The sequence below is a fragment of the Melanerpes formicivorus genome, unplaced genomic scaffold (genome assembly GCF_026170545.1).
Source record: "Melanerpes formicivorus ecotype bairdi unplaced genomic scaffold, bMelFor1.0.p_v2 SCAF_13, whole genome shotgun sequence".
Lineage (NCBI taxonomy): Eukaryota > Metazoa > Chordata > Aves > Piciformes > Picidae > Melanerpes > Melanerpes formicivorus.
In genome coordinates, this window is record NW_027142365.1 from 20,731,272 (window position 1) to 20,756,715 (window position 25,444).

Below are 25,444 nucleotides of genomic sequence, written 5' to 3' on the forward strand. Positions count from 1 at the left end.
TGTGCTCCTGAGGGGTCGTGGCTGCAGCAGTCTAACCAGCAGGAAGGTGTTGCAGTGTCCAGCCTGGGCTTCCAAAGCTTGGCACAGACATGGTGGAACTGAGCTGACCTTTGCACACGTTCAAAATACCCCTTCAGAGAGTTAAAATAAAGGTATTCATAGAACCACAGAACTGGCAGGCTTGGAAGGGACCTCAAGGCTCAGCCAGTCCCAACCCCCCTGCCATGGCCAGGGACGCCTCACACTACAGCAGGTTGCTCACAGCCACATCCAGCCTGGCTGCAAACACCTCCAGGCAGGAGGCTTCCACCACCTCCCTGGGCAACCTGTGCCAGGCTCTCACCACCCTCCTGGGGAACAACTTCTTCCTCGCAGCCAATCTCAATCTCCCCACTTCTAGTTTTGCTCCATCCCCCCGAGTCCTATCACTCCCTGGCACCCTCAGAAGTCCCTCCCCAGCTTTCTTGTAGCCCCCTGCAGATCCTGGAAGGCCGCAAGAAGGTCTCCTCAGAGCGACCTTCTCTCTGCAAACACTTTCAGAAGGAAAATTCAGCAAGAGAAGAGGAAGATGCAGATGCAGGGTGAGCTGCAGCATCGAGAGCGCCTGCTGGGGCAGGCAGGCAGGTACGCACCCGAGGTTGAGGTGTTTGAGCTTCTGCAGGCTGCTGAGCTGTGTGGGCAGCTCCTCAAGCTGGTTGTTGAAGAAGTTGAGCACCTCTATGTTCCTCAGGTCTGCGATGTTCGCTGGCACAGCTGTGGGCAAGTTGGCACAGTGAGAGACTGCAACCAGGGTGAGCTGCATCCCAGAGCTGCTCCGCAGCACCTGCCCTCTGCTGCTCTGCGGCACCTGCCCTCAGCTCTGCAGCCCTCTGCTGCTCTGCCCTCTGCTGCTCTGCCCTCTGCTGCTCTGCCCTCTGCTGCTCTGCGGCACCTACCCTCAGCTCTGCAGCCCTCTGCTGCTCTGCCCTCTGCTGCTCTGCGGCACCTGCCCTCAGCTCTGCAGCCCTCTGCTGCTCTGCCCTCTGCTGCTCTGCGGCACCTGCCCTCAGCTCTGCAGCCCTCTGCTGCTCTGCCCTCTGCCACTCTGCCGCGCCTGCCCTCTCCTCTGCAGCGCCTGCCCTCTGCTGCTCTGCCGTGCCTGCCCTCTGCCGCTCCGCCGCGCCTGCCCTCTGCTGCTCTGCCACGCCTGCCCTCTCCTCTGCACCGCCTGCCCTCTGCCGCTCTGCTGCGCCTGCCCTCTGCCGCTCTGCTACGCCTGCCCTCTCCTCTGCACCGCCTGCCCTCTGCCGCTCTGCTGCGCCTGCCCTCTGCCGCTCTGCCGCGCCTGCCCTCTCCTCTGCAGCGCCTGCCCTCTGCTGCTCTGCCGCGCCTGCCCTCTGCTGCTCTGCCACGCCTGCCCTCTCCTCTGCACCGCCTGCCCTCTGCCGCTCTGCTGCGCCTGCCCTCTGCCGCTCTGCTACGCCTGCCCTCTCCTCTGCACCGCCTGCCCTCTGCCGCTCTGCTGCGCCTGCCCTCTGCCGCTCTGCCGCGCCTGCCCTCTCCTCTGCAGCGCCTGCCCTCTGCTGCTCTGCCGCGCCTGCCCTCTCCTCTGCAGCGCCTGCCCTCTGCTGCTCTGCCATGCCTGCCCTCTCCTCTGCAGCGCCTGCCCTCTGCCGCTCTGCTGCGCCTGCCCTCTGCCGCTCTGCCGCGCCTGCCCTCTCCTCTGCAGCGCCTGCCCTCTGCCGCTCTGCTGCGCCTGCCCTCTCCTCTGCTGTGCCTGCCCTCTGCCGCTCTGCTGTGCCTGCCCTCTGCCGCTCTGCTGCGCCTGCCCTCTGCCGCTCTGCCGCGCCTGCCCTCTGCCGCTCTGCCGCGCCTGCCCTCTCCTCTGCAGCGCCTGCCCTCTGCCGCTCTGCCGCGCCTGCCCTCTGCCGCTCTGCTGCGCCTGCCCTCTGCCGCTCTGCTGCGCCTGCCCTCTCCTCTGCACCGCCTGCCCTCTGCTGCTCTGCCACGCCTGCCCTCTCCTCTGCAGCGCCTGCCCTCTGCTGCTCTGCCGCGCCTGCCCTCTGCCGCTCTGCTGCGCCTGCCCTCTCCTCTGCAGCGCCTGCCCTCTGCTGCTCTGCCGCGCCTGCCCTCTCCTCTGCACCGCCTGCCCTCTGCCGCTCTGCTGCGCCTGCCCTCTCCTCTGCAGCGCCTGCCCTCTGCCGCTCTGCTGCGCCTGCCCTCTCCTCTGCAGCGCCTGCCCTCTGCTGCTCTGCCGCGCCTGCCCTCTCCTCTGCAGCGCCTGCCCTCTGCTGCTCTGCCATGCCTGCCCTCTCCTCTGCACCGCCTGCCCTCTGCCGCTCTGCTGTGCCTGCCCTCTGCCGCTCTGCCGCGCCTGCCCTCTCCTCTGCAGCGCCTGCCCTCTGCTGCTCTGCCATGCCTGCCCTCTCCTCTGCCGCGCCTGCCCTCTGCCGCTCTGCTGCGCCTGCCCTCTGCCGCTCTGCCGCGCCTGCCCTCTGCCGCTCTGCAGCGCCTGCCCTCTGCTGCTCTGCCGCGCCTGCCCTCTCCTCTGCAGCGCCTGCCCTCTGCCGCTCTGCCGCGCCTGCCCTCTCCTCTGCAGCGCCTGCCCTCTGCTGCTCTGCGGCACCTGCCCTCAGCTCTGCAGCCCTCTGCTGCTCTGCCCTCTGCTGCTCTGCGGCACCTGCCTTCTCCTCTGCAGCCCCTGCCCTCTGCCGCTCCGCTGTGCCTGCCCTCTGCCGCTCTGCTGCGCCTGCCCTCTCCTCTGCAGCGCCTGCCCTCTGCTGCTCTGCCGCGCCTGCCCTCTCCTCTGCAGCGCCTGCCCTCTGCTGCTCTGCCATGCCTGCCCTCTCCTCTGCACCGCCTGCCCTCTGCCGCTCTGCTGTGCCTGCCCTCTGCCGCTCTGCCGCGCCTGCCCTCTCCTCTGCAGCGCCTGCCCTCTGCTGCTCTGCCATGCCTGCCCTCTCCTCTGCCGCGCCTGCCCTCTGCCGCTCTGCTGCGCCTGCCCTCTGCCGCTCTGCCGCGCCTGCCCTCTCCTCTGCAGCGCCTGCCCTCTGCCGCTCTGCAGCGCCTGCCCTCTGCTGCTCTGCCGCGCCTGCCCTCTCCTCTGCAGCGCCTGCCCTCTGCCGCTCTGCCGCGCCTGCCCTCTCCTCTGCAGCGCCTGCCCTCTGCTGCTCTGCGGCACCTGCCCTCAGCTCTGCAGCCCTCTGCTGCTCTGCCCTCTGCTGCTCTGCGGCACCTGCCTTCTCCTCTGCAGCCCCTGCCCTCTGCCGCTCCGCTGTGCCTGCCCTCTGCCGCTCCGCCGCGCCTGCCCTCTGCTCTGTAGCCCTCTGCTGCTCTGCCCACTGCTGCTCTGCAGTGCCTGCCCTCTGCTGCTCTGCCCACTGCTGCTCTGCAGTGCCTGCCCTCTGCTGCTCTGCCCACTGCTGCTCTGCAGTGCCTGCCCTCTGCTGCTCCGCTGTGCCTGCCCACTGCTGCTCTGCCCACTGCTGCTCTGCCCACTGCTGCTCTGCAGTGTCTGCCCTCTGCTGCTCTGCCACGCCTGCCCTCTGCTCTGCCCACTGCTGCTCTGTGGCCCCTGCCCTCTACTGCTCTGCCCACTGCTGCTCTGCGGCACCTGCCCTCTGTGGCACCTGCCCTCTGCTCCTCTGCAGCGCCTGCCCTCTGCTGCTCTCCAGCACCTGCCCTCTCCTCTGCAGCGCCTGCCCTCTGCCGCTCTGCAGCGCCTGCCCTCTCCTCTGTAGCAGCCCCTGGGAGAAGCGGCCCCCGGGAGCTGCTGCAGGGGAAGCCAGGGCTGAAGCCAAACGGCCTCCTGGCTGGGACCTGCTCTCAGCTCACTTTCTACTCTTCACAAAACTGCTACCAGCACTGTAAGATATTCTGACTCCCACAAAGACCACTGCAGAGACAGAGAAGGACAGCCAACGCTCCCACGACTGCCAAAGAGAAGCAGCTGTCCTCTGAGCTCCTGTGGCACACACACAGGTCTCAAAAGAGCAGAGCTGGGAGACCTGGATGATTGCAGCCACAGAGCTGAGGAAATGAATGCTCCAAGGAGGTCCCCCAAGACAGCAGACTTCATTTTTAGTGATGGCCTGCTCTGCTTACTGCCCAAATAGTCAGAGTACTCAAGTTCTTGTCCACTGAAGATGCACCGAAAGTTACAAAGGATTAAGTCCAGCCAAGCCCACTTCCAGTAACACCCCCACAAGGCTGCACCAGATCACCAACACCTCCCTGCCTGGTTATGGTCTGACAACATGAGAAAGCAAGCAGAAGCCCAGTCTGAACATGCCAGTGCAGCTGAGCCTGACCAGCTCTTCAGATCTGCATCTTTCGACCCCCAGGCTCCATGAGATTGAGAAAGGAGGAGGCTGCCAGGTCAGCTGCACCGCACACTGCCCCCGTGTGCAGCATTCCCCTGGCTGCAGCAGGAGCCCACAGAGTGCACATCCAAACAAGGAGAAGCTTTTATGAGGCCATGATTTTCTTTTATCTCTTGGCATGAGGCAGTCTCAATCTTCAAAGGCAGGCAGTGGTGCTCAGAGAGCTGAACACTGCAGCACCTCACAAGCAGTCGATTCCACGCCTGGGTTCACGGTGCACAACAGCAGCAGCCCTCACACACACTCTAACTGCACTCCATAAATACTGCTGCTGAGGGCCATGCTCATTACAGGGGGGTTTCAGCAGTCTTTTTTATGCACTCACTAAGGCAAACCTGAACATTCCCAAGCCTTCCCTGTGTGGCATCTCCCAGGCAGCCCAAGCGTGGCTGGCAGTCATGGCAGGAGATCCACAGCTTAGGGAAGACAAGGAGAGGGTGCTGCTGCTGCTGCTGCTCTTTGCCTACCACAAGTTAACAGAGCATTTAATGAACATAATGCAGCTGTTTCCAGCCTCAGTATTTCACCAGGACAGTGATCACAAGTATCCAAGTGTTCTCCTCTCAGCAGTCAGACTCTGGGGAGGTGTGATGGACTGGCTAACCATGCTCCTGCTCTCCTCAGAGCCTGTTTGTTCACAGAGTCACAGAATGGGTTGGATTGGAAAGGACCTTTGGGGTCACCCAGTCCTAACTCCCTGCCATGGGCAGGGACACCTCCCAGCACCCCAGCTTCTCAAGGCCTCATTCAGCCTGGCCTTGAACACCTCCAGGGAGGGGACATCCACAGCCTCCTTGGGCAACCTGTGCCAGAGTCTCTCTACCCTCACTCTAAAGAATTTCTTCCTCATCTCCAGTCTCAATCTCCCCGCCTCAAGCTTCAACCCATTGCCCCTTGTCCTACCTGTACAAGCCCTTGTCAGAACTCCCTCCCCAGCTCTCCTGGAGCCCCTTCAGGTACTGGAAGGCTGCTCTAAGGTCTCCCTGGAGCCTTCTCTTCTCCTGATTGAACAGCCCCAACTCTCCCAGCCTGTCCCCATGGGGGAGGTTCTGCAGCCTCTGATCATCTTATGCAAGACTGGGAATCAGAAGAGCTAGCAAACACAGCTCAAAGTCTGAGCAATGCTGAGACCCAAGGCAGTTGCCCTGAGGTTACACTGTTGAATGAATGGGAGCTTGGTCTGCAAGCTTTGGCCTTCCCCCTCCTGCCAAAACCAGCACCCCTGAACCTGGCAGGTGATGTTCAACATGAGGCAGAGTCCAGCTGTAGGGATGCTGAAACTGCTGCCCAGTGTCAGCTTGGCTGCCTACCAGCCAGCTCTCTTTCAGTTGCTCAGGCTGGAAACCATCACAGGATGGTCAAGCAATTTAGAAGCTATTATCCAAGACACTGCCAGCTCTCAAGGCCAACTGAAAAAGCACCACACTATCAGTGCAAAGGCAGGAAGCCCCAGACTGTCTTGATCTTGCTGTGAGGCTGCACTGCAGGAACTGGCAGCTTCCAGAGACCATTTGTTAGTGCTTCCCTCACGTGAGGAGCCTGCAATGCCTCTGGCTTCACAGCTGAATCAGTGCTGGTTAGCAGGCACCTGTAGCCAGTCCTGGTCACAGCAAGACTTAGCTACCCAATGACCACTGGCATCATGGAGCAGCAGCAAAGCTGTTCTGCATCTGTGAGCAGACCACAAGCTGAGCACAAGGAGCCCTCAAGCAGAGGAGGCAGGCTCCAAGCAGCCAGAGCCCAGACAGCAGCTACCATTAAAGCAAGCAAGAAGTGGGACAGCCCCTGCACTGCCTGGAGCCAGCAGCACTGAGGCAGTGGATGTGGCCTTCCCCAGGCCTGCCCAAACCTGCTTCTTTCCCCTCTCAAGAGCAAATGAATTTTTCAGCTTCTGTCTCACTTGTGACCTCAGCCAGGGGACTGAGAGGGCAGACATCATTTCAAGGAAGAAGGGGAAGAATCATCTGAGTTAAACCAAAAAGCCCACTGCAAGCAAACACCACTAAAAACCCCAACACAAGCAAACCCAACAACAAACCAACCTAACAAGCAGAGAAACACCCCCATGCAATAACAGCACAAAAGCCCCACAGCTCCCCAGGCACAAATGACACCTAGGTGTGAAGACAGGAAGCAAACTGCTTCCAGAGAAGTCTTGATGAAGACCACACTGGCACTGATGGTCACCACCTCAAAGACCACCCTGCTGACCTCAAGAGGCTCAGCTCCTCCCTGCAAACAAGGGGCAAAGGCTCAGCTCCACTGGCAGGTTTCTCTGAGGGCTTTGATATGTGTCTCTTGCCAGGGTGCAGGCACCAGTCAGCATCCCCAGGGACCAAGAGGAGCTGCCCCTGCACACTGCTCCAGCTGTGCCATCCCCACAGGCTCTGCTCCCCGCCGTGGATCACACACAGTGCACTTCATGCAATGACTCCAGCCAAAGTCTGCATGGCTTAGGAGGCTGAGATGAGAAAGGAACTGAAGATAGAGCCCAGGGTCTGGGTGTCACCCTGGTAAATCAAAATGAGAGGCCCCAGCCATATCTCTGGGTGAGATGGAGGGGCTGGAGCCACCTCATGAGGTGGAAAAATGGAAGAGTAGGTCAAGGCCTGGCTCATGTTCAGGGCTTCCTGGTTCAACAGCTCAGACTCATTTGTAATCTGGATGCTCTGTTGCATTGAAGGAAGAAGAGAAGACCAAAACTCCTTCCTGCACTGCCCTTGTAGCTAAACTGCTCAGATTCAGCAGCTCCAGGCCCAAGGACCAGCACTGGTCAAACGAGGCTGAACCCAGCCCAAGTAACCAGGTCCCATCTACCACTCCCCTCTTCTTTTGCAGGCTTCTTCCTAGATACACAGCAGGCTGCCAGATCCCAAGGCATCCATGTTCTGGCAGTCCTGCATTCCACCAGAGTCACCTTCTGATGAGGAGCTGTGGAGGGAGCTGTCAGCATGCTGCTTCCCTTCACCCACATGTTTACAGAACCAGCCACAGTGTCTTAACAACTCTTCTAAGACCATCTGCTGCCCAGTGCCATTAACAACTAAACTCCCCCTCAGCAAATGCTAGTAGAAGTTGGCAGCCCAAAGCCTTTGCATTCTCCTGTGAGGCTGCAGTCACATCCTGAGGCCCCATTCATACCAAGCTGCACTTCAGCAGAGCAGCAGCAGCCTCCTTCCCCACGCTCGACACTGGGAACTGCCCACAGCCATTCGCTGTGGCAGCTGCAGCCTGCACCTCCCCAAAGCCTGCAGGCTGCACACCAAGAGGCCTTTGCCTGCTCTCCTGGAAATGAGGACTGGCATCTTCAAAGCACTTCAGAGCAAACCTGCTCTGGCTTTGTCCCCGAGTCAGAGGCAAACCCTGGGGCACCACAGCGCTCCCCCAGAGCAGGCTTTGCCCTCAGGGCAGGGCAGCACTCTGCTCCTACACCAGCACTGCTCAGCACTGCTCAGAGGGCTGCCAAACCATACAAAGGAAGGATTACAGCCAGTGCTCCACACCAGCACCCTGGATCTGGACCTTAGCTGTCTCTCCACACAAGCAGCAGAGGCTGGCCAGTGCCAGACCTCTGTCTTCACCGCAGCTCTGATGTTGCCCTCTGTTGCAGAGCAGGTACTGGGTGGGATGGGTCTGAGGCAGCTGCCACGCAGAGCCAGCTGCTGAGAACACTGACACCAGCCCAGGCAGCCTGCAGTGAGGTGTGGCAGATGGTCACCTGCCCCATAAAGCAGGAAGCCAAGAGGTCCTCATGCCCCAGATGGCAGTGACAGCTACATCCAGCCCCTTCTGTACCTCACCCCTGGTAGAGAGGAGCAGCACAGGAACTGCTGGAGCAGGAGAGGTGCTGCAGTGCTGCCCCTCCTTTCAAACCATGTGTCTGGATGTTGGCACAATCCTTGTGGTGAAAGGGCTGAAAAAGCACAGCTTCAGAAAGCCTCTGCTTCTGCACATCCTCTCCAGGAAGCTCTCTTGAAGCTTCTATGAAGCACTGGAAATCAACCAGAACCTGCAGCACTTCAAAAGTAAGCAAACTGAGGGGCTGCAAAGGTGCAGCCTCCACTCCTCATCTGAAAGATGAAACTAGTCTGGTTGCTTTGCTACTTAGAATCATATCACAGAACTGTCAGGGTTGGAAGGGACCTCAAGGCTCAGCCAGTTCCAACCCCCCTGCCATGGCCAGGGACACCTCACACTGCAGCAGGTTGCTCACAGCCACATCCAGCCTGGCTGCAAACACCTCCAGGCAGGAGGCTTCCACCACCTCCCTGGGCAACCTGTGCCAGGCTCTCACCACCCTCCTGGGGAACAACTTCTTCCTCACAGCCAATCTCAATCTCCCAAATTCTAGTTCTGCTCCATGCCCCCCAGTCCTATCACTCCCTGAAACCCTCAAAAGTCCCTCCCCAGCTTTCTTGGAGCCCCCTGCAGACCCTGGAAGGCCACCAGAAGGTCTCCTCAGAGCCTTCTCCTCTCCAGCCTGCACAACCCCAACTCTCTCAGTCTGTCTCCACAGCAGAGCAGCTCCAGCCCTCTGCTCCTCCTCGTGGCCCTTCCCTGGACACCTTTCAGCACCTCCAGACCCTTCCTGGCACAGAGGCTCCAGAACTGGCCCCAGAGCTCCAGCTGTGGTCTCAGCAGAGTGGAGCAGAGGGGCAGAATCCCCTCCCTGGCCCTGCTGGCCACACTTCTCTTGCTGCAGCCCAGGCTCTGCTTGGCTCTCTGGGCTGCAAGTGCTCCCTGCTGGCTCCTCTTGAGCTTCTCCTCCCCCAGCACCCCCAAGGCCTTTTCTCCAGGGCTATGTAATAGAGACCTACACTAAATAAACATTTCTGCAGGCACTCTTAAGGAAACAAGACTCCTAGCAAAATGCCCTTTGCAACACAACACTAAACTGTGAAGTGTTTTAGAGAAGGAAGCTCAGATCAAAACCAAATCCAGAGGCCACCAGCTGCACAATTAGCTTCAGGCAAGATGTTAACCTTCCAGGGGAGGGAACATGGCATGGAAGCTAAGCTAAGCATTTCTCTTCATTTACACTTCAACACTGAAGGTTCAAAAGCAGCAGGCCAGGAGATGGAGAGAGCTGACTCTACCCCTCCACTCTGCTGAGACCTCACCTGCAGGGCCGGGTCCAGCTCTGGGGCCCCCAACACAAGAGGGACATGGACCTGATGGAGCAGGTCCAGAGGAGGCCACCAAGGCTGGAGAACCTCTGCTGTGGGGACAGGCTGGGAGAGTTGGGGCTGCTCAGCCTGGAGAAGAGAAGGCTCCAGGGAGACCTTAGAGCAGCCTGCCAGTACCTGAAGGGGCTCCAGGAGAACTGGGAGGGACTGCTCAGAGGGGCCTGAGGGGATAGGCTGAGGGGCAATGGTTTGAAACTGGAGCAGGGCAGAGTTAGGTTGGAGACCAGGAGGAAGCTCTGCACAGGGAGGGTGGTGAGACACTGGCACAGGCTGCCCAGGGAGGTGGTTGAGGCCCCATCCCTGGAGCCATTCAAGCTCAGATTTGTGTGGCCCTGGGCAGCCTGCTGTAGCTGGAGCTGTCCCTGCTGAGTTCAGGGCGATGGACAAGATGACCTCTGAGGGTCTCTTCCCCCCATGCAACCTGGCAATGTGGGAAGCTGAGAAATGAGGATTTGATGTACTGACCCCCAGGATCAGCAGCTTGGGCATGCACACACCTACAAGCTTCAGAATGCTGCCTCTGTGCTTGAAGGAGCCATTGGCAGCAGGCAGGAGCAGGCCATGCAGCAGCACTGCAAACCCTTGCAGCCTGTGGGGGATGTACCCCCAGAGCACCACCTGTCACAGGACAGACTGATGGATGATGCCAGTTTCTCACACCATCATCCCACTAAGGGCTGGTCAGGAGTCAAGCACAGTGCAAGAGAACTCCATGCAGAGCTCTGGGAGTGCTACCAGCCCAAGGCAGATGCCAGCTGAGCTTCTCCTGCCAAGAGCAAGAGCCTGAGGCAGGAGCTGAGGGGCAGACACTGCAATGAAGGCAGCTCTGCAGGCTCTCTCTAACATGGTGAGCAGCAACAGAACTTTCCATGAGTAAGGATCCCTCAGAGTAAAGGTCATAAAGACATGAAATGTTACTCACATCCCATGGGGGAGGCAGAACTCAGCACACTAACTCTGTAATGCATTCTGTGCAGCCAAGATGAGAGCACTTGTGGAGCTGGAGTCATGTTCAGACTCATCTGACAAGGGCTCTGCTATCCTGGGAGGGAAGCAATCAGCTGCACCACACTGAAGGAGGAATTAGCAGAACACAACAGTTTCCATCTTACATATTCATAGGCATGCTGCTGTCAGCCTTGGCAGCTGCCTGGGGAGAAGCCTGGGCCCAAGTGAAGCATGCAGGACTCCATCTACACAGTATGTAGCTCAAGGTTCCCCTTTGGCCCTCTCTCCCCCCCTGCAAGGACAGCCACCAAGCCTCCTCACACTGCTCCACACAAACCTCTCTCCTTGATCCTCAGCTCCTTCCAGGACCCAGCAGAGCAACTCTGCACTTACCCACAGCAGCACTGCAGTGGCCTGATGAACTTGTGCCAGTCACCCCACAGCTTGCTGCTGTGCTCACCAAGCCATTCATCCACAAGCAGCTCTCACTTGGGAGCCAGAGGAGTGCTGTGAGCACAAGGGAGGCTCAGAAGAGACAGGGGAAGGTGTGACACCTAGTGAAGACAAAGGACCAGGCTCTGCTGCTCTGAGAAGGAAGCTCAGGAGGCACTGCAGAGCTTGGAGAGAAACACCAAAACCCAGGGGCTGAGGGCAGGAGGGGATTGCTGGGCTGGAAATAAGTGACCCAAGAGCAAGGCACTGCAAGCACAGCAGAGCTGCTCACACACACTGGGGGCTGCCAGCCTGGGCAGGGCAGCAAGCAGCAGCACTGCTCAGCCAGCACGGGGACACCACCGGGGACAGAGAGGCCTCTCCCTGCTACCCAGGCCTGGGGGGCCATGGCAGTGCCAGGGGGCAGCACCAGCCAGGCTCTGGGGGGCCATGGCAGTGCCAGGGGGCAGCACCAGCCAGGCTCTGGGGGGCCATGGCAGTGCCAGGGGGCAGCAGCAGCCAGGCTCTGGGGGGCCATGGCAGTGCCAGGGGGCAGCACCAGCCAGGCTCTGGGGGGCCATGGCAGTGCCAGGGGGCAGCACCAGCCAGGCTCTGGGGGGCCATGGCAGTGCCAGGGGGCAGCACCAGCCAGGCTCTGGGGGGCCATGGCAGTGCCAGGGGGCAGCACCAGCCAGGCTCTGGGGGGCCATGGCAGTGCCAGGGGGCAGCACCAGCCAGGCTCTGGGGGGCCATGGCAGTGCCAGGGGGCAGCACCAGCCAGGCTCTGGGGGGCCATGGCAGTGCCAGGGGGCAGCACCAGCCAGGCTCTGGGGGGCCATGGCAGTGCCAGGGGGCAGCACCAGCCCCTGGGTTGGGCCCCTCCAGCCAGCCCCCAGAGCCATTTCTCCCAGCCTGTGCTACAGTCACAGAGTGGCTCAGGCTGGAAGGGGCCACCCAGATGACATTCTCTCAGCCCTGCCAAGGGCAGGGAGCCCTCTCTGCAGCTAGCTGTGTGGCAGCTGGGCCCAGGCTTCAGCCCACTCTGCACTTCCAGCTACAGCAGACATTGCTCCCAGCCAAGACAAACCCTGCCACAAGCTGCCCAGCCTCAGGCAAGGAGGAGCAAACCCTCTCAGCCCAAGGGTTCCTGCACTCTGCAGTGGTTTAGGCACAGGGCTCAGCACCAAACCATGGCCCTAAGCACCAGCTCCACACACTGCTTCAACACCTCCAGGGATGGGGACTCCAGCACTGCCCTGGCCACAACATTCCAAGGCCTCAGAACCCTTCCAGGCAAGAAAGATTTCCTAGCAGCCAGCCTGAACCTCCCCCGGGGCAGCTTGCAACCATTGCCTCTGCTCCTGGCCCTTGACACCCAGGAGCAGAGGCTGTCCCCTCCTCAGCTGCTGTAAGGCTCCACTGAGAAGGGAAGACAGCAGAAATCTGTGCTAACCCAGGTCAGAAAGCAGTGAGCCTCACAGACAAGCAGCCCATGGGTGTGCAGCTGCCTTGCACAGGGACAGCTCCTGCAGAGCCACGCAGCAAGCTGCTTGTGTGCAGCACTGCACCTCATGCCTGTGCTCTCTTGTGATGCAGCACTGCCAGCAGCACCATCAGAGTGCCCTGGGGCAGCAGAGACTCACAGGGGGCCTCTTGCCCACCCCCCCGCGGCCAGCAGGGACAGCTCCAGCCGGAGCCTGCTGCTCACTGCTGCCATGGAGCTCAGGGGCTGTGCCTCACTCAGGGCAGCTCCAGCCTGCACTCCTCAGGCCCTTACACAACAAAGCTCTGCTGAAAGACAATGATTCTGCTTCCTCCTCCCAAGCTTCTCAAACCCAACAGGTGTACAGTGACAGCCAAAATGCTCTGCCATCTGCATTGCAGCAGGCACTGCCTTCCAGGGAGAAGGGGGAGAAAAGCTATCAAGGGGGCTTCATCCAGACAGCACTTTGAGGCTGGTGTGTAGGGATCTCCCTCTCCCTGTGCTCAGACACCACCCCAGATCATAGAGTCATAGAATCAATAAGGCTGGAAAAGACCTCAAATGTCATCCAGTCCAACCTGTTGCCCAACACCTCCTGACAACTAAACCATGGCACCAAGTGCCACATCCAATCCCCTCTTGAACACCTCCAGGGATGGGGACTCCACCACCTCCCTGGGCAGCACATCCCAATGGCCAATCTCTCTTGCTGGGAAGAACTTTCTCCTCCCCTCCAGCCTAAACTTCCCTTGGTGCAGCCTGAGACTGTGTCCTCTTGTTCTGGTGCTCGGTGCCTGGGAGAAGAGACCAACCCCCACCTGGCTACAACCTCCCTTCAGGGAGTTGGAGAGAGCAAGAAGGTCTCCCCTGAGCCTCCTCTTCTCCAGGCTAAGCAACCCCAGCTCCCTCAGCCTCTCCTCACAGGGCTGTGCTCCAGACCCCTCCCCAGCTTTGTTGCCCTTCTCTGGACACCTTCAAGTGTCTCAATGTCCTTCTTAAACTGAGGAGCCCAGAACTGGACACAGGACTCAAGGTGTGGCCTAAGCAGTGCTGAGCACAGGGCAGAATGACCTCCCTGCTCCTGCTGGCCACACTGCTCCTGCTGCAGGCCAGTTCCACCACACAGAGCCTGCCAGCATGTTTCACAGAGTCACAGAATGTTAGGGGGTGGAAGGCACCTCCAGAGATCATCCAGTCCAACCCCCTGCCAGAGCAGCAGCACCCAGGGCAGGGCACACAGGAACACATCCAGCTGGGGTTGGAAAGGCTCCAGAGCAGGAGACTCCACAACCTCTCTGGGCAGCCTGCTCCAGGCCTCCAGCAGCCTCACACCAAAGAAGTTTCTCCTCATGCTGAGATGAAACCTTCTCTGTTCCAGTTTGTCTCCTTTGTTCCTTGGCTTAGTGCTGGGCACCACCCAAAAGAGCTTGGCCCCCTCCACCTGACCCCCAGCCCTCAGCTATTGATAGACATTGATCAGATCCCTCTCAGCCTTCTCCTCTCCAGACTAAACAGCCCCAGGGCTCTCAGTCTCTCTTCACAGGGGAGATGCTCAAGTCCCCTAAGCATCCTCCTGGCTCTCCCTTGGACTCTCCCCAGCAGGTCTCTGTCTCTCTGGAACTGGGGAGCCCAGAGCTGGACACAGGATTGCAGCTGTGGTCTCAGCAGGGCAGAGCAGAGGGGCAGCAGAACCTCCCCAGCCCTGCTGGCCACACTTTTCTTGCTGCACCCCAGGATGCCATTGGCTCTCTTGGCCCCCAGGGCACATTGCTGTCCCAGGCAGAACTTGCTGCCCAGCAGCACTCCAAGGCCTTTCTCCCTGGAGCTGCTCCCCAGCAGGGCAGCCTCTAACCTGTCCTGGTGCCTGCTGCTGTTCCTGCCCAGCTGCAGGACTCTGCCCTTGTCCTTATTGAGCTTCCTGAGGTTTGCCTGCAGCCAGCTCTCAGCCTGTCCAGCTCTGGCTGGATGGCAGCACAGCCTGAGTTTGGGATTATCACTGAACTTGCTGAGGGGCCACTCCTCTCAATTTTTGGGGCGTATCACCTCAGTACAGCAGTGTGCAATGGCTGAGAGAGGAAGCAGAGGAGGAGAGATAAGCAGCAAAGGCCAGAGAGGACATGGGCCTCTGTCCCTTCAGAAGTCACAAGTCAGCTACATAACCATGCCAAGGAAGTGTCAGACAGCACCAGAGGGACACAGAACACACTGCAGCAGGCTGGAGCAGGCAGAGCAGCTGGGCTGGGCAGGAGCTCAGCACAGAGCCAGTTCTGACTGAGGTAGTCCTTAGGCTGCCTCCAACACATCCAGGTCTACACTACACTATTCATGAGGTACAACAAGGTCAAGTGCAAGGTCCTGCCCCAGGGTGGGAACAATCCTCCTTACCAGTGCAGGCTGGGGGGGATGAGATTGAGAGCAGCCCTGCAGAGAAGGCCCTGGAGGTGCTGGTGGGGGAGGAGCTGGAGAGGAGCCAGCAATGGGCACTGGCAGCACAGAAGGCCAAGGGCAGCCTGGGCTGCATCCAAAGCAGTGTGGCCAGAGCTGGAGAGAGAGGATCCTGCCCCTCTGCTCTGCTCTGGGGAGACCTCACCTGCAGGGCTGTGTCCAGCTGTGGGATTCTCAACATAGGAGGGACATGGACCTGCTGGAGAGGGTCCCCAGGATGGAGTGCCACAAAGGTGATCAGAGGGCTGAAGCAGCTCTCCTACAAAGGCTGAGAATTGGGAATGTGCAGTTTGGAGAAGAGAAGGCTCCAGGGAGACCACAGAGCAGCCTTGCAGTACCTGAAGGGAGCTCCAAGAAGGCTGGGACTGTTCAGAAGGGCTTCTGGCAACAGGATGAGGGGTGGAGCAGAGGCAGTAGAGCAGGGCAGATTTAAACTGGACATCAGGAAGAAGTTCTTTAGTCTGAGGGTGGTGGAACTATGGAACAGTCTGCCCAGGTTGGTGGTGGAGACCCCATGCCTAGGGATGTTCAAGTTCAGGCTTGATGGGGCTCTGAGCAACCTGATCAAGGTGGGGATGTGATCAAGGTGAGGATGTGATCAAGGTGAGGATGTGATCAAGGTGAGGATGTGATCAAGGTGAGGATGTGATCAAGGTGGGGATGTCCCTGCTGACTGCAGGGGTGGTGGGACTGGATGACCTCTGGAGGTCCCTTCCCACCCAGTGCTTTCTGTGGCTCTGTTTAGCAGCATAGTAAATAAGATGCAGGAGCCTCTGCAAGAGGTTCAGGTCAATAAAGAGAGAGGTTCTGTGCTGGTTGTGCAGAGAGAGCAAGAGAAGTTAGAAGGGGCCAGCAGAGCAAATCAGAGTTTGGCTGTGTGAGCAGGGGACAAAAGGAGAAAGGTTCTGAAGTGTGCTGCTGGAAGAAGGCAGAATGTGGCAAAGGCTGGCAAAGGCTGGCAAAGGCTGGCCCTGTGGCAGCCAAAGCAAGGTGGGCAGCGAGGCACTGATACTCTGGCAGCATCAGAAAGTGAACTTACAAACACAATTGAGGGTGGACCTGGGAACCACAGCACAATCCAAATGGATCACCTCACAGAAACCAAAGGGCAGAGGATGACTAAAGCATTACACAGGAGAGCCAAGGAAGCAGCAGTGCAAAGAGCAGAGAACAAAACAGCAGCTCAGAGAAAAGGTAATGCAGAGGAGGCTGGAGAGATAAAGTTTGATAAAATTGAGCAGCAGAGCAAGCAGAGCCGAAGGACAGGAAGGAGCCAGGAGCAGCAGAGACCTTCGGAGAGTGTGGCAGGGCAGCACGGAACAGAGCCAAGCTGCCGAGCGCAGGAGCACCGGAGGCGAAGGGGACTGAAGAGAAGAGGCAAAGCTGCGCTGCTGTCCACCAGCACCTCCCAGGCAGGCTGAGCCGCGCCCGGAGCCGCAGCGCCTGCCCCCACAGCCGCTGAACACACTTCAACAGCGACCTCTAGCGGGCGAGCGCCACAGCTCCGGCGCCGGCTCCCCACAGCAGCCAGCGCCAGGCGCGGGGCCAGGGCGGCACGGCCAGCAGCTGCCCCACAGCTGCCCCACAGCTGCCCCACAGCAGCCAGCGCCAGGCGCGGGGCCAGGGCGGCACGGCCAGCAGCTGCCCCACAGCTGCCCCACAGCAGCCAGCGCCAGGCGCGGGGCCACGGCCAGGGCGGCACGGCCAGCAGCTGCCCCACAGCTGCCCCACAGCAGCCAGCGCCAGGCGCGGGGCCAGGGCGGCACGGCCAGCAGCTGCCCCACAGCTGCCCCACAGCTGCCCCACAGCAGCCAGCGCCAGGCGCGGGGCCACGGCCAGGGCGGCACGGCCAGCAGCTGCCCCACAGCTGCCCCACAGCTGCCCCACAGCAGCCAGCGCCAGGCACGGGGCCAGGGCGGCACGGCCAGCAGCTGCCCCAGAGCTGCCCCAGAGCTAGCAACACTGACCCAGCAGCACAGTGACCCCCAGCACTCCTACCTGCTGCCACTGCTGAGCTCAGCTCCAGCAGCCCAGCCTGCTCCCCAGCTCAGGGCTTCCCCTCTCTGCTCCCCAGCTCAAGGCTTCCCCTCTCTGCTCCCCAGCTCAGGGCTTCCCCTCTCTGCACTCCTCACTTACCTCAGCCCCCTGAGCTGGAGCTCTTCAAGCAGCCTTCCTGCTCACGACACAGTGCAGGGAGTTTAACTGCTGAGTTCAGCAGGACCCCGGGCACAGATGTTGAGTGTGAGCAGGGTGTGACACTCTGCACACTTCCCTGCAGCTGGCTGGCCAGCTAGAGGCCAGACCTTTCAGGACCATTATGGCCAAGCTGCTCACAAAAGCTGCTTTGCAATGGAAAGAGGAGCCAGGTGTGAGCCCCATCTGTGGCCAAACAGTGCTGGTCAGCAGGCAGCAGCTTCTCTGCTGCTAACTGTGCTCCAGCTCACCAACCAACCCAGGGCACAACAGGACTACAAGGCAGCCCCTGATGTCCTCTGCTGCCTGCAGCCCAGCCAGGTGCCAAGGCACCCTCCTGGTTTGCATTTGATATCAACATCCAGTGTGACACAGAGCTGCAGCCCCTCCTCTGGGCTCACTCACCTATGCCACATGGGGTCCCTCAGCTCCAAACCACTCTGCCTGGCACTGCATGGGCTGAGTGCCAGAGCAGAACAGCCAGGCTGGGCAGCAGCCCCTTCCTCTTCCTCACCTTGGCTCCCTGCACTTTCAGTGCTCTTCAGTTCCCTACCTGTCCCCCAGAACCATCATGACACCACCAACTCTAGCTGAAGAGCTATGAACACAGTAGGACAAAGTTTGATTCAAGAGCTTCTGTGACAATTCCTCAACATGAAACTTCAGCAACCTCCTGACATTCCAACCTGCTGGAAACCAAGCCCAGCACTGCCCACGGCTGACACGGCCACCCCAGCACAGCCCATAGCTGACATGGCCACCCGAGCACTGCCCATGGCTGGCACGGCCACCCCAGCACTGCCCACGGCTGGCACGGCCACCCCAGCACTGCCCACGGCTGACATGGCCACCCCAGCACTGCCCACGGCTGGCACGGCCACCCCAGCACTGCCCATGGCTGACACGGCCACCCCAGCACTGCCCACGGCTGGCACGGCCACCCCAGCACTGCCCATGGCTGACACGGCCACCCCAGCACTGCCCACAGCTGGCACGGCCACCCCAGCACTGCCCACGGCTGGCACGGCCACCCCAGCACTGCCCATGGCTGACACGGCCACCCCAGCACTGCCCACGGCTGGCACGGCCACCCCAGCACAGCCCACGGCTGACACGGCCACCCCAGCACAGCCCACGGCTGGCACGGCCACCCCAGCACAGCCCATGGCTGGCACGGCCACCCCAGCACTGCCCATGGCTGACACGGCCACCCCAGCACTGCCCACGGCTGACACGGCCACCCCAGCACTGCCCACGGCTGACATGGCCACCCCAGCACTGCCCACGGCTGGCACGGCCACCCCAGCACTGCCCATGGCTGACACGGCCACCCCAGCACTGCCCACAGCTGGCACGGCCACCCCAGCACTGCCCACGGCTGGCACGGCCACCCCAGCACTGCCCATGGCTGACACGGCCACCCCAGCACTGCCCACGGCTGGCACGGCCACCCCAGCACTGCCCGTGGCTGGCACGGCCACCCCAGCACAGCCCACGGCTGGCACGGCCACCCCAGCACAGCCCATGGCTGGCACGGCCACCCCAGCACTGCCCACGGCTGGCACGGCCACCCCAGCACAGCCCACGGCTGGCACGGCCACCCCAGCACTGCCCACGGCTGGCACGGCCACCCCAGCACTGCCCATGGCTGACACGGCCACCCCAGCACTGCCCATGGCTGGCACGGCCACCCCAGCACAGCCCACGGCTGACACGGCCACCCCAGCACAGCCCGTGGAGCAGTACAGAGGAGGAGGCAGCCTGGCTGGCCCTGCAGGACGTGCAGCTCCCAGCAGCACCCTTGGCACACTCCTGTCCTGCACAGGGCTGGCAGAAGGATCACAGGATGAGAGGATGTCAGGGGTTGGAAGGGACCTCTGGAGAGCTTCCAGTCCAACTCCCCTGCCAGAGCAGGAGCAGAGAACCCAGCACAGCTCACACAGGAACACATCCAGACAGGGCTGCAAAGGCTCCACAGAAGGAGACTACACAACCTCCCTGGGCAGCCTGCTCCAGGCCCCTGGGACCCTCACAGTCAAGAAGTTCCTCCTCATGCTGAGCTGGAACCTCCTGTGCTGCAGTTTCCATCCTACCTTGGCCTATCCCAGGGCACAGTGAGCAGAGGCTGTCCCTGTCCCTTCCTTCCTGACCCTCAGCCCTCAGCTATTGATAGACATTGATCAGATCCCTCTCAGCCTTCTCCTCTCCAGACTGAGCAGCCCCAGGGCTCTCAGCCTCTCCTCCCCAGGCAGTGCTGCAGTCCCTGCAGCATCCTTATAGCCCTCCCTTGGACTCTCTCCAGCAGATCCCTGTCCCTCCTGAGCTGGGGAGCCAGTGGCCAAGCTGGCAGTGGGTTTCAGAAGGTAGGTTCCACTGGAGCTTGGGTAAAGCAACCCTAAGCAGCTGTGCAGAGACCAGCAGGAAGGAGCCATGAAGATGGCTGTGTGGCACAGAAGGTGCAGAAGTCTCAGCAGTGCCTGAGCACACTGGTGGGGCAGGGTTTCTGCAGGAGTATGTCCTGTGGCCCCAGCTCCTTCCTGGCCCTCTGGCACAGCTGCCCTCATTCCCACCACTATCCGTGTGAGTGTGATCCCCAGGGCAGGAGGGGAACAGCACCTGGGGGCTGCCAGCAAGTGACACAGAACAAAGGCAGCTTGGTCACAGCTGCCAGGCAAAGGCACCAGGCTGCAGGGTGGATGTCTGTCAGCCAGCAACTCCTTCCCACAGGCTTCAGGAACACCTCTCAGGACTTACTTGGGTGTTAGCCACTGCCTTCAAGAGGCAGCTGGGCCAGGGTCAGCCAGCCCCTGAAGGCTAACAGCACAGACAGGCCTGCCTCCCATCTTGCCTGCTGACAGAGGGCTTCAAACCCCTGCATGCTGGGAGGTGTTCAGTCCATCACCAGCAGCCCCTGCCCCACCTCTGCATTTAGTTCAGGAAACAAATACTCACCACTGCTCTCTGACTCAAACTTGCCACAGGAGAGCCCACAGCAGAATCATGCCAGGGCTGCACCCAGGCTGGCCCAGAGAGACTGCAGGCTAACAGCTGTGTAGCTGTCCCCAGAGCTCTGCTGCTGAGTGTGAAGCACAGGAAGCTCTCCCCCAGCTCCAAAGCACCAACTCAGCTTCTTCAGAAGTGAACAAACTGCTTCTGCTGTGGGTTAAAGACTCCTCTAGTGTCATAGCACCAGGCAGCTGAAAACGACCCAGCCTAATATTGCCCAGAAAAACCAGTGTGGGTCTGAGCACTGCTGATGAAGAGGAGGCTGAGGGAGACCTCCTTGCTCTCTGCAGCTCCCTGCAGGGAGGTTGCAGTGAGGAGGGGACAGCCTCTGCTCCTGGGTGTCAAGCCACAGGAGCAGAGGCAATGGTTGCAAGCTGCCCCAGGGGAGGTTCAGGCTGGATGCTAGGAAATCTTTCTTGCCTGGAAGGGTTCTGAGGCCTTGGAATGTTGTGGCCAGGGCAGTGCTGGAGTCCCCATCCCTGGAGGTGTTGAAGCAGTGTGTGGAGCTGGTGCTTAGGGCCATGGTTTGGTGCTGAGCCTGCAGTGCTGGGTGGGGGTTGGACTGGCTGAGCCTGGAGGTCCCTTCCAGCCAGATGTGTTCTGTGATCCATACAGGTAAATGCATGAGCAGCAGCACTTCAAACACTGCCTCCAGTTCTGGTGTCCCCAGCATGAGGACATCAACTGCTGGAGTGAGTCTAGGAGGGCCACAAAGATGCTCCAAGGGCTGGAGCAGCTCTGCTGTGAGCCAGGCTGAGGGAGCTGGGGCTGTGCAGCCTGCACTAGACTCTGGGGGAACCTCAGAGCTGTCTTACAGTACCTGGAGGGATCCTACAGGAAGGCTGCAGAGGAACTCTTCATGAGGGGGACTGGAGACAGGACAAGGGAGAATGGTTTGAAGCTGAGGCAGAGCAGGGTTAGACTGGAGCTGAGGAAGTTCTTCAGCACCAGGGTGGTGAGACTCTGGCACAGGCTGCCCAGGGAGGCTGTGGCTGCCTCCTCCCTGGGGGTGCTCAAGGCCAGGCTGGATGAGGCCTTGAGCAGCTGAGTGTAGTTGAGAGGAGTCCCTGCCCACGGCAGGGGGTTGGAGCAGCTGAGCTCTGAGGTGCCTTCCAGCCTGAGCCATTCTAGGACCGTGGAAAAGGCACACCAGAGAGATTAGCAAAGCCCATGCCCCAGAGAGCCCCCAGGCAGCGAGCTGGCTTGGCAGAGCAGTGCTCCTCCCTGCTGGCCAAAGGCTGCAGGATGCCTGCAGACAAGCATGCACCTCCAGCTCTGCCAGGCAGCCACTGCTCCAGACAGACATAGTTACTGCAAACAGGAGGGGCACAAGGCAAGCTGAACACTCATCTGAAGAACAGGAGGGGCACAAGGCAAGCTGAACACTCATCTGAAGAACAGGAGGGGCACAAGGCAAGCTGAACACTCATCTGAAGGGCAGAAAAGGAGCAGAAGATGCTAATATGACCTTAGTGCAGCATGTCAAGTGTCACTGCCACCAGCTGCCCACTCAGTTTAAGAACAAGCTGCTAAGACAATTTATTACATAGCTCAAAAGATTAGGTCAAGGGTGTCAAAAAAGGAACATGGGCTTGAAACTTAGCCTTTACAAGTCCTGGGCTGCCTGTTCAGGTGTCCACAGCCCTCTGTGAAGCAGCAGTGAGTTTCAGACTTGCTGAGTTACTGCTCAGGAGCAGCAGTGGCTTTCCCTCCCCACAGAATCAACCCAGAGGCAGCAATTACAAGGGTGACAGAGTGCCCTGGCTGGCAGGAGGTGCACCTGCAGCCTGCTGATCTGAGGGCTGCTGCAGCAGAAAGCAGCAATCAGAGGCTGGTGTTTAACAGAGCACACTTTGGGGCAGTCCTTACCCTGGTGCTGCTCTGAACACTGAACTGCTGTCAGCACTGCTCTCTGAGCTTCTCCTGGAGAGAGTCAGCCTCAACAGATCCTTCCTGGACACTTCTTCTCACCACATCTTCCTCCCCTCTACAGCTAACCTCAAGGCTCAGACACAGGTTATTTACTCAGCTTTTCATTCTGGAGCTGATGTTGCAGCAGGCTCAGGTCTCAGCCAGCCATGCTGAGTACACCTGAAGGCCAGGCAGGACTTCCAGCCTGGCTTCTCCTCCTCAGACCAAGGCAGCAACCTGTCAGCTGCCCAGCTGGCTGGATTCAGCCAAACCCACCCCTGGGCTACACTTAGGATTCACAGTGCTGTCAAATACTATCATGGAATGGTAGAGGTTGGAAGGGACCTCCAGAGATCAAGTCAAACTCCCCTGCCAGAGCAGCATCACCCAGGGCAGGTCACACAGGAATGCATCCAGGTGGGGCTTGAAAGTCTCCAGAGAAGGAGACACCTCCCACCAGCCCAGGCTGCTCAGGGCCTCATCCAGCCTGGCCTTCAACACCTCCAGGGAGGGGACAGCCACAGCCTCCCTGGGCAGCCTGGGCCAGAGTATCCCCAGCCTCACTGCAAAGAATTTCTTCCTCATCTCCAGCCTCCATCTGCCCTCCTCAGGCTTCAATCCATTGCCTCTCATCCTGTCACTCCCAGCTCTTGTCACAGTTTCCCCTCAGCTCTTCTGGAGCCTCTTCAGGAGGGCTGCTCTGAGGTCTTCCTGGAGCCTTCTCTTCTCCAGGCTGAACAGCCCCAATAACTCTCCCAGCCTGTCCCATAGGGGAGACTCTCCAGCCTCTGATCATCTTCCTGGCCCTTCTCTGGGCCTGCTCCATGGGCTCCAAGTCCCTCTTATCCTGGGGGCAGCAGAACTGGACACAGAGCTGCAGGTGGGGTCTCAGCAGAGCTCTCTGACCTCAGGAGAGGTCTGAAGGTGCCAGCAGCCCTCCCAAAGCTGCAGAGAAAGCTGAAGTGGCTGGACACAGCTTCTGAGCAGGCCAGGTCCAGAGACAGGCAGCTCCTTGCAGGGACCCAAGGCAACAGAAAAGCCACCAGCTGAGTGGCCTGGGGACCCAGCTGCTCAGGGGCTGCTAGCAGAGGCTGGGTGCCACTATGCCCAAGGCAGGTTGCCCTCCTCTCAGCTTCCAGCTATTCCTGAAGCCACAGCAAGGCAGGGCCATCTATGTCACAGTGAACCTTCCCATGGTCCCTGGCTGACTCTGCCCCTGAGCTCACCCATCTGCCATCAGCTGTGTGTGAGGTGGCTGCCAAGTGCACAAACCAACCAAGATGTCTGTGGAAAGCACAGGAGGGACAAAAGCAAACAGCAGGATGCCAGTGCAGAGCACACTGCAGCAGCAGAGGCATGGCCTGCAAGAGCCAGTTCCTGCTCCTCACACACACACAGCAACCACAGGGTGATCTATCTACTGCTAGGGCGCCCTGAAGCTACTCTTCAATAGCCAACAAACACCCAGAGGCTCAGTGCTTGTGTGCTAGGATCATCCTTTCCTCTGCAGCTGTGCTCAGGGCCCAGGGTGAGCTTTTCACAGCAGTGCAGAAGGTGTTTCAAATAACATCATCCCACAGCTCCTGCAGCAAGGCCTGCAGAGCTCAGCAGGCTGGGCTGTAGAGCTGGGCTTGCTGGGCTGTTTTCAGCCATGTCCTCAGCACACAGCCCCTTGACTGCTCCCATTCCCCCTCCCCACTGCAGGCACTCTTCAAGAGCCCAGCTCCAGAAAGGGGAAGGCTGGAGGCACACAGAGAGAGCAGAACATCACCAGCACTCCTCTGTAGGGGATGCACAGCAGCAGGGAGCTGACAAAACTCACTGCTTGTACTGCAGCCACCAAGAGCAGGAGATCTGCACAAGGCACAGGGGGGGAAGCCTGAAGCAGTCTCCTGCAGAAAATGGCTTGGCCTTTCAGCACTCAGCCTGGGACCTGCCTCCACTGAGCTAAGCCTCAGGCTGATGTTGCTCTCATTCACCAACAGCTTCCCTGAGGGCTTCTGCACACTGGGAAGCAGGATCCACAAGGCAGTAACTGCAGGTGGTGTGTGCACTAAAGCAAGAGACAACTTGCACTCCAAAGATTCACCTGGCAGCAGCAGGCTGCTTGAGCTTCCTGCCTCAAGCTCACACTCAGTGGGGCCTGGTTCACATTCTGGTTAGAGATAATCTGGATGCACTTGCACTTGCTTCAGCTAATCCCTTCCCCACCTAGCAGACCAGGAACTGCAGCACCTCTGAGGCACTTCAAACAGCACTAACAGAGCCCCCAGAGCTCTCACCCAGACACAAGGACCTGAGAGCCGTGGTGGGGATGGATCTGTGCCTGAGCTGGCAGCAGTGATGGATCTGCCAGTGCACTGAAGCACACTGACCCTGGCTGCCAAGCCACACCCTCCCCCTACTGCTGGTTAATCAAGTGCTGCCCCAGGAAGCCCTCCCGAGAGCCACATCCACACCCCCAGCCCAGCAGGCCAGCCTGTCCTGCTCAGCTGCCTGCAGTGAGTGCCAGCCCAGCAGCACACTTACTTGTCAGCTTGTTGTGGCTCAGGACCAGCTGCGTGATGTGAGACAAGGTAACTGCAAAGGAAGCAGAGAGAGGGAGGTCAGCTCAGCAGCATGGCAGCCCCAGCCCAGAGAGAGCTCTGCTCCAGCACCTCCAGAGTCATGGCACAAGGAGCACGGCCCAAGACACATCCAGCCACCCCCTGCCCCTCCTGCTGATCACCCAACAGGACCAGAGCAGCACTGCCAGTGCCCCCCAGCACAGCCACCCCCTGCCCCTCCTGCTGCAGGACCAGAGCAGCACTGCCAGTGCCCCCCAGCACAGCCACCCCCTGCCCCTCCTGCTGCAGGACCAGAGCAGCACTGCCAGTGCCCCCAGCACAGCCACCCCCTGCCCCTCCTGCTGATCACCCAACAGGACCAGAGCAGCACTGCCAGTGCCCCCAGCACAGCCACCCCCTGCCCCTCCTGCTGCAGGACCAGAGCAGCACTGCCACTGCCCCCAGCACAGCCACCCCCTGCCCCTCCTGCTGATCACCCAACAGGACCAGAGCAGCACTGCCAGTGCCCCCAGCACAGCCACCCCCTGCCCCTCCTGCTGCAGGACCAGAGCAGCACTGCCAGCCCCCAGCACAGCCACCCCCTGCCCCTCCTGCTGCAGGACCAGAGCAGCACTGCCAGTGCCTCCAGCACAGCCACCCCCTGCCCCTCCTGCTGCAGGACCAGAGCAGCACTGCAACCCCCCCAGCACAGCCACCCCCTGCCCCTCCTGCTGCAGGACCAGAGCAGCACTGCCAGTGCCTCCAGCACAGCTCTGCCTCTGCAGCCCTTTCACAGGGCCTCAGGAGCTACCCTGCTCCCCACACCTCCCACCCCTGATGGAGGCCTTCAGGAGCTACCCTGTGCCCCACATCTCTGACCCCCAGAGCCCTTCACCATCAACAAACACCACAGAGGGTAGCTCAGAGGCAGTC

The 25,444-nt window shown here is 60.2% G+C and overlaps 1 protein-coding gene across 2 annotated transcripts in view; it reads right to left on the reverse strand.

The window, feature by feature from the left end:
• RSU1 (Ras suppressor protein 1) overlaps positions 1 to 25,444 on the reverse strand; it is a 149,608-nt gene that overhangs the window by 113,443 nt on the left and 10,721 nt on the right. Inside the window, exons 3-4 of one of the 2 annotated variants that reach the window (XM_068146388.1) lie at positions 24,495 to 24,545; positions 633 to 753 (exon numbers count right to left, since the gene is read on the reverse strand). In XM_068146388.1, coding sequence (XP_068002489.1) covers positions 633 to 753; positions 24,495 to 24,545 — 172 coding nt within the window. The remainder of the gene's footprint in view (positions 1 to 632; positions 754 to 24,494; positions 24,546 to 25,444) is intronic. The other variant, XM_068146389.1, reaches the window with a different exon arrangement.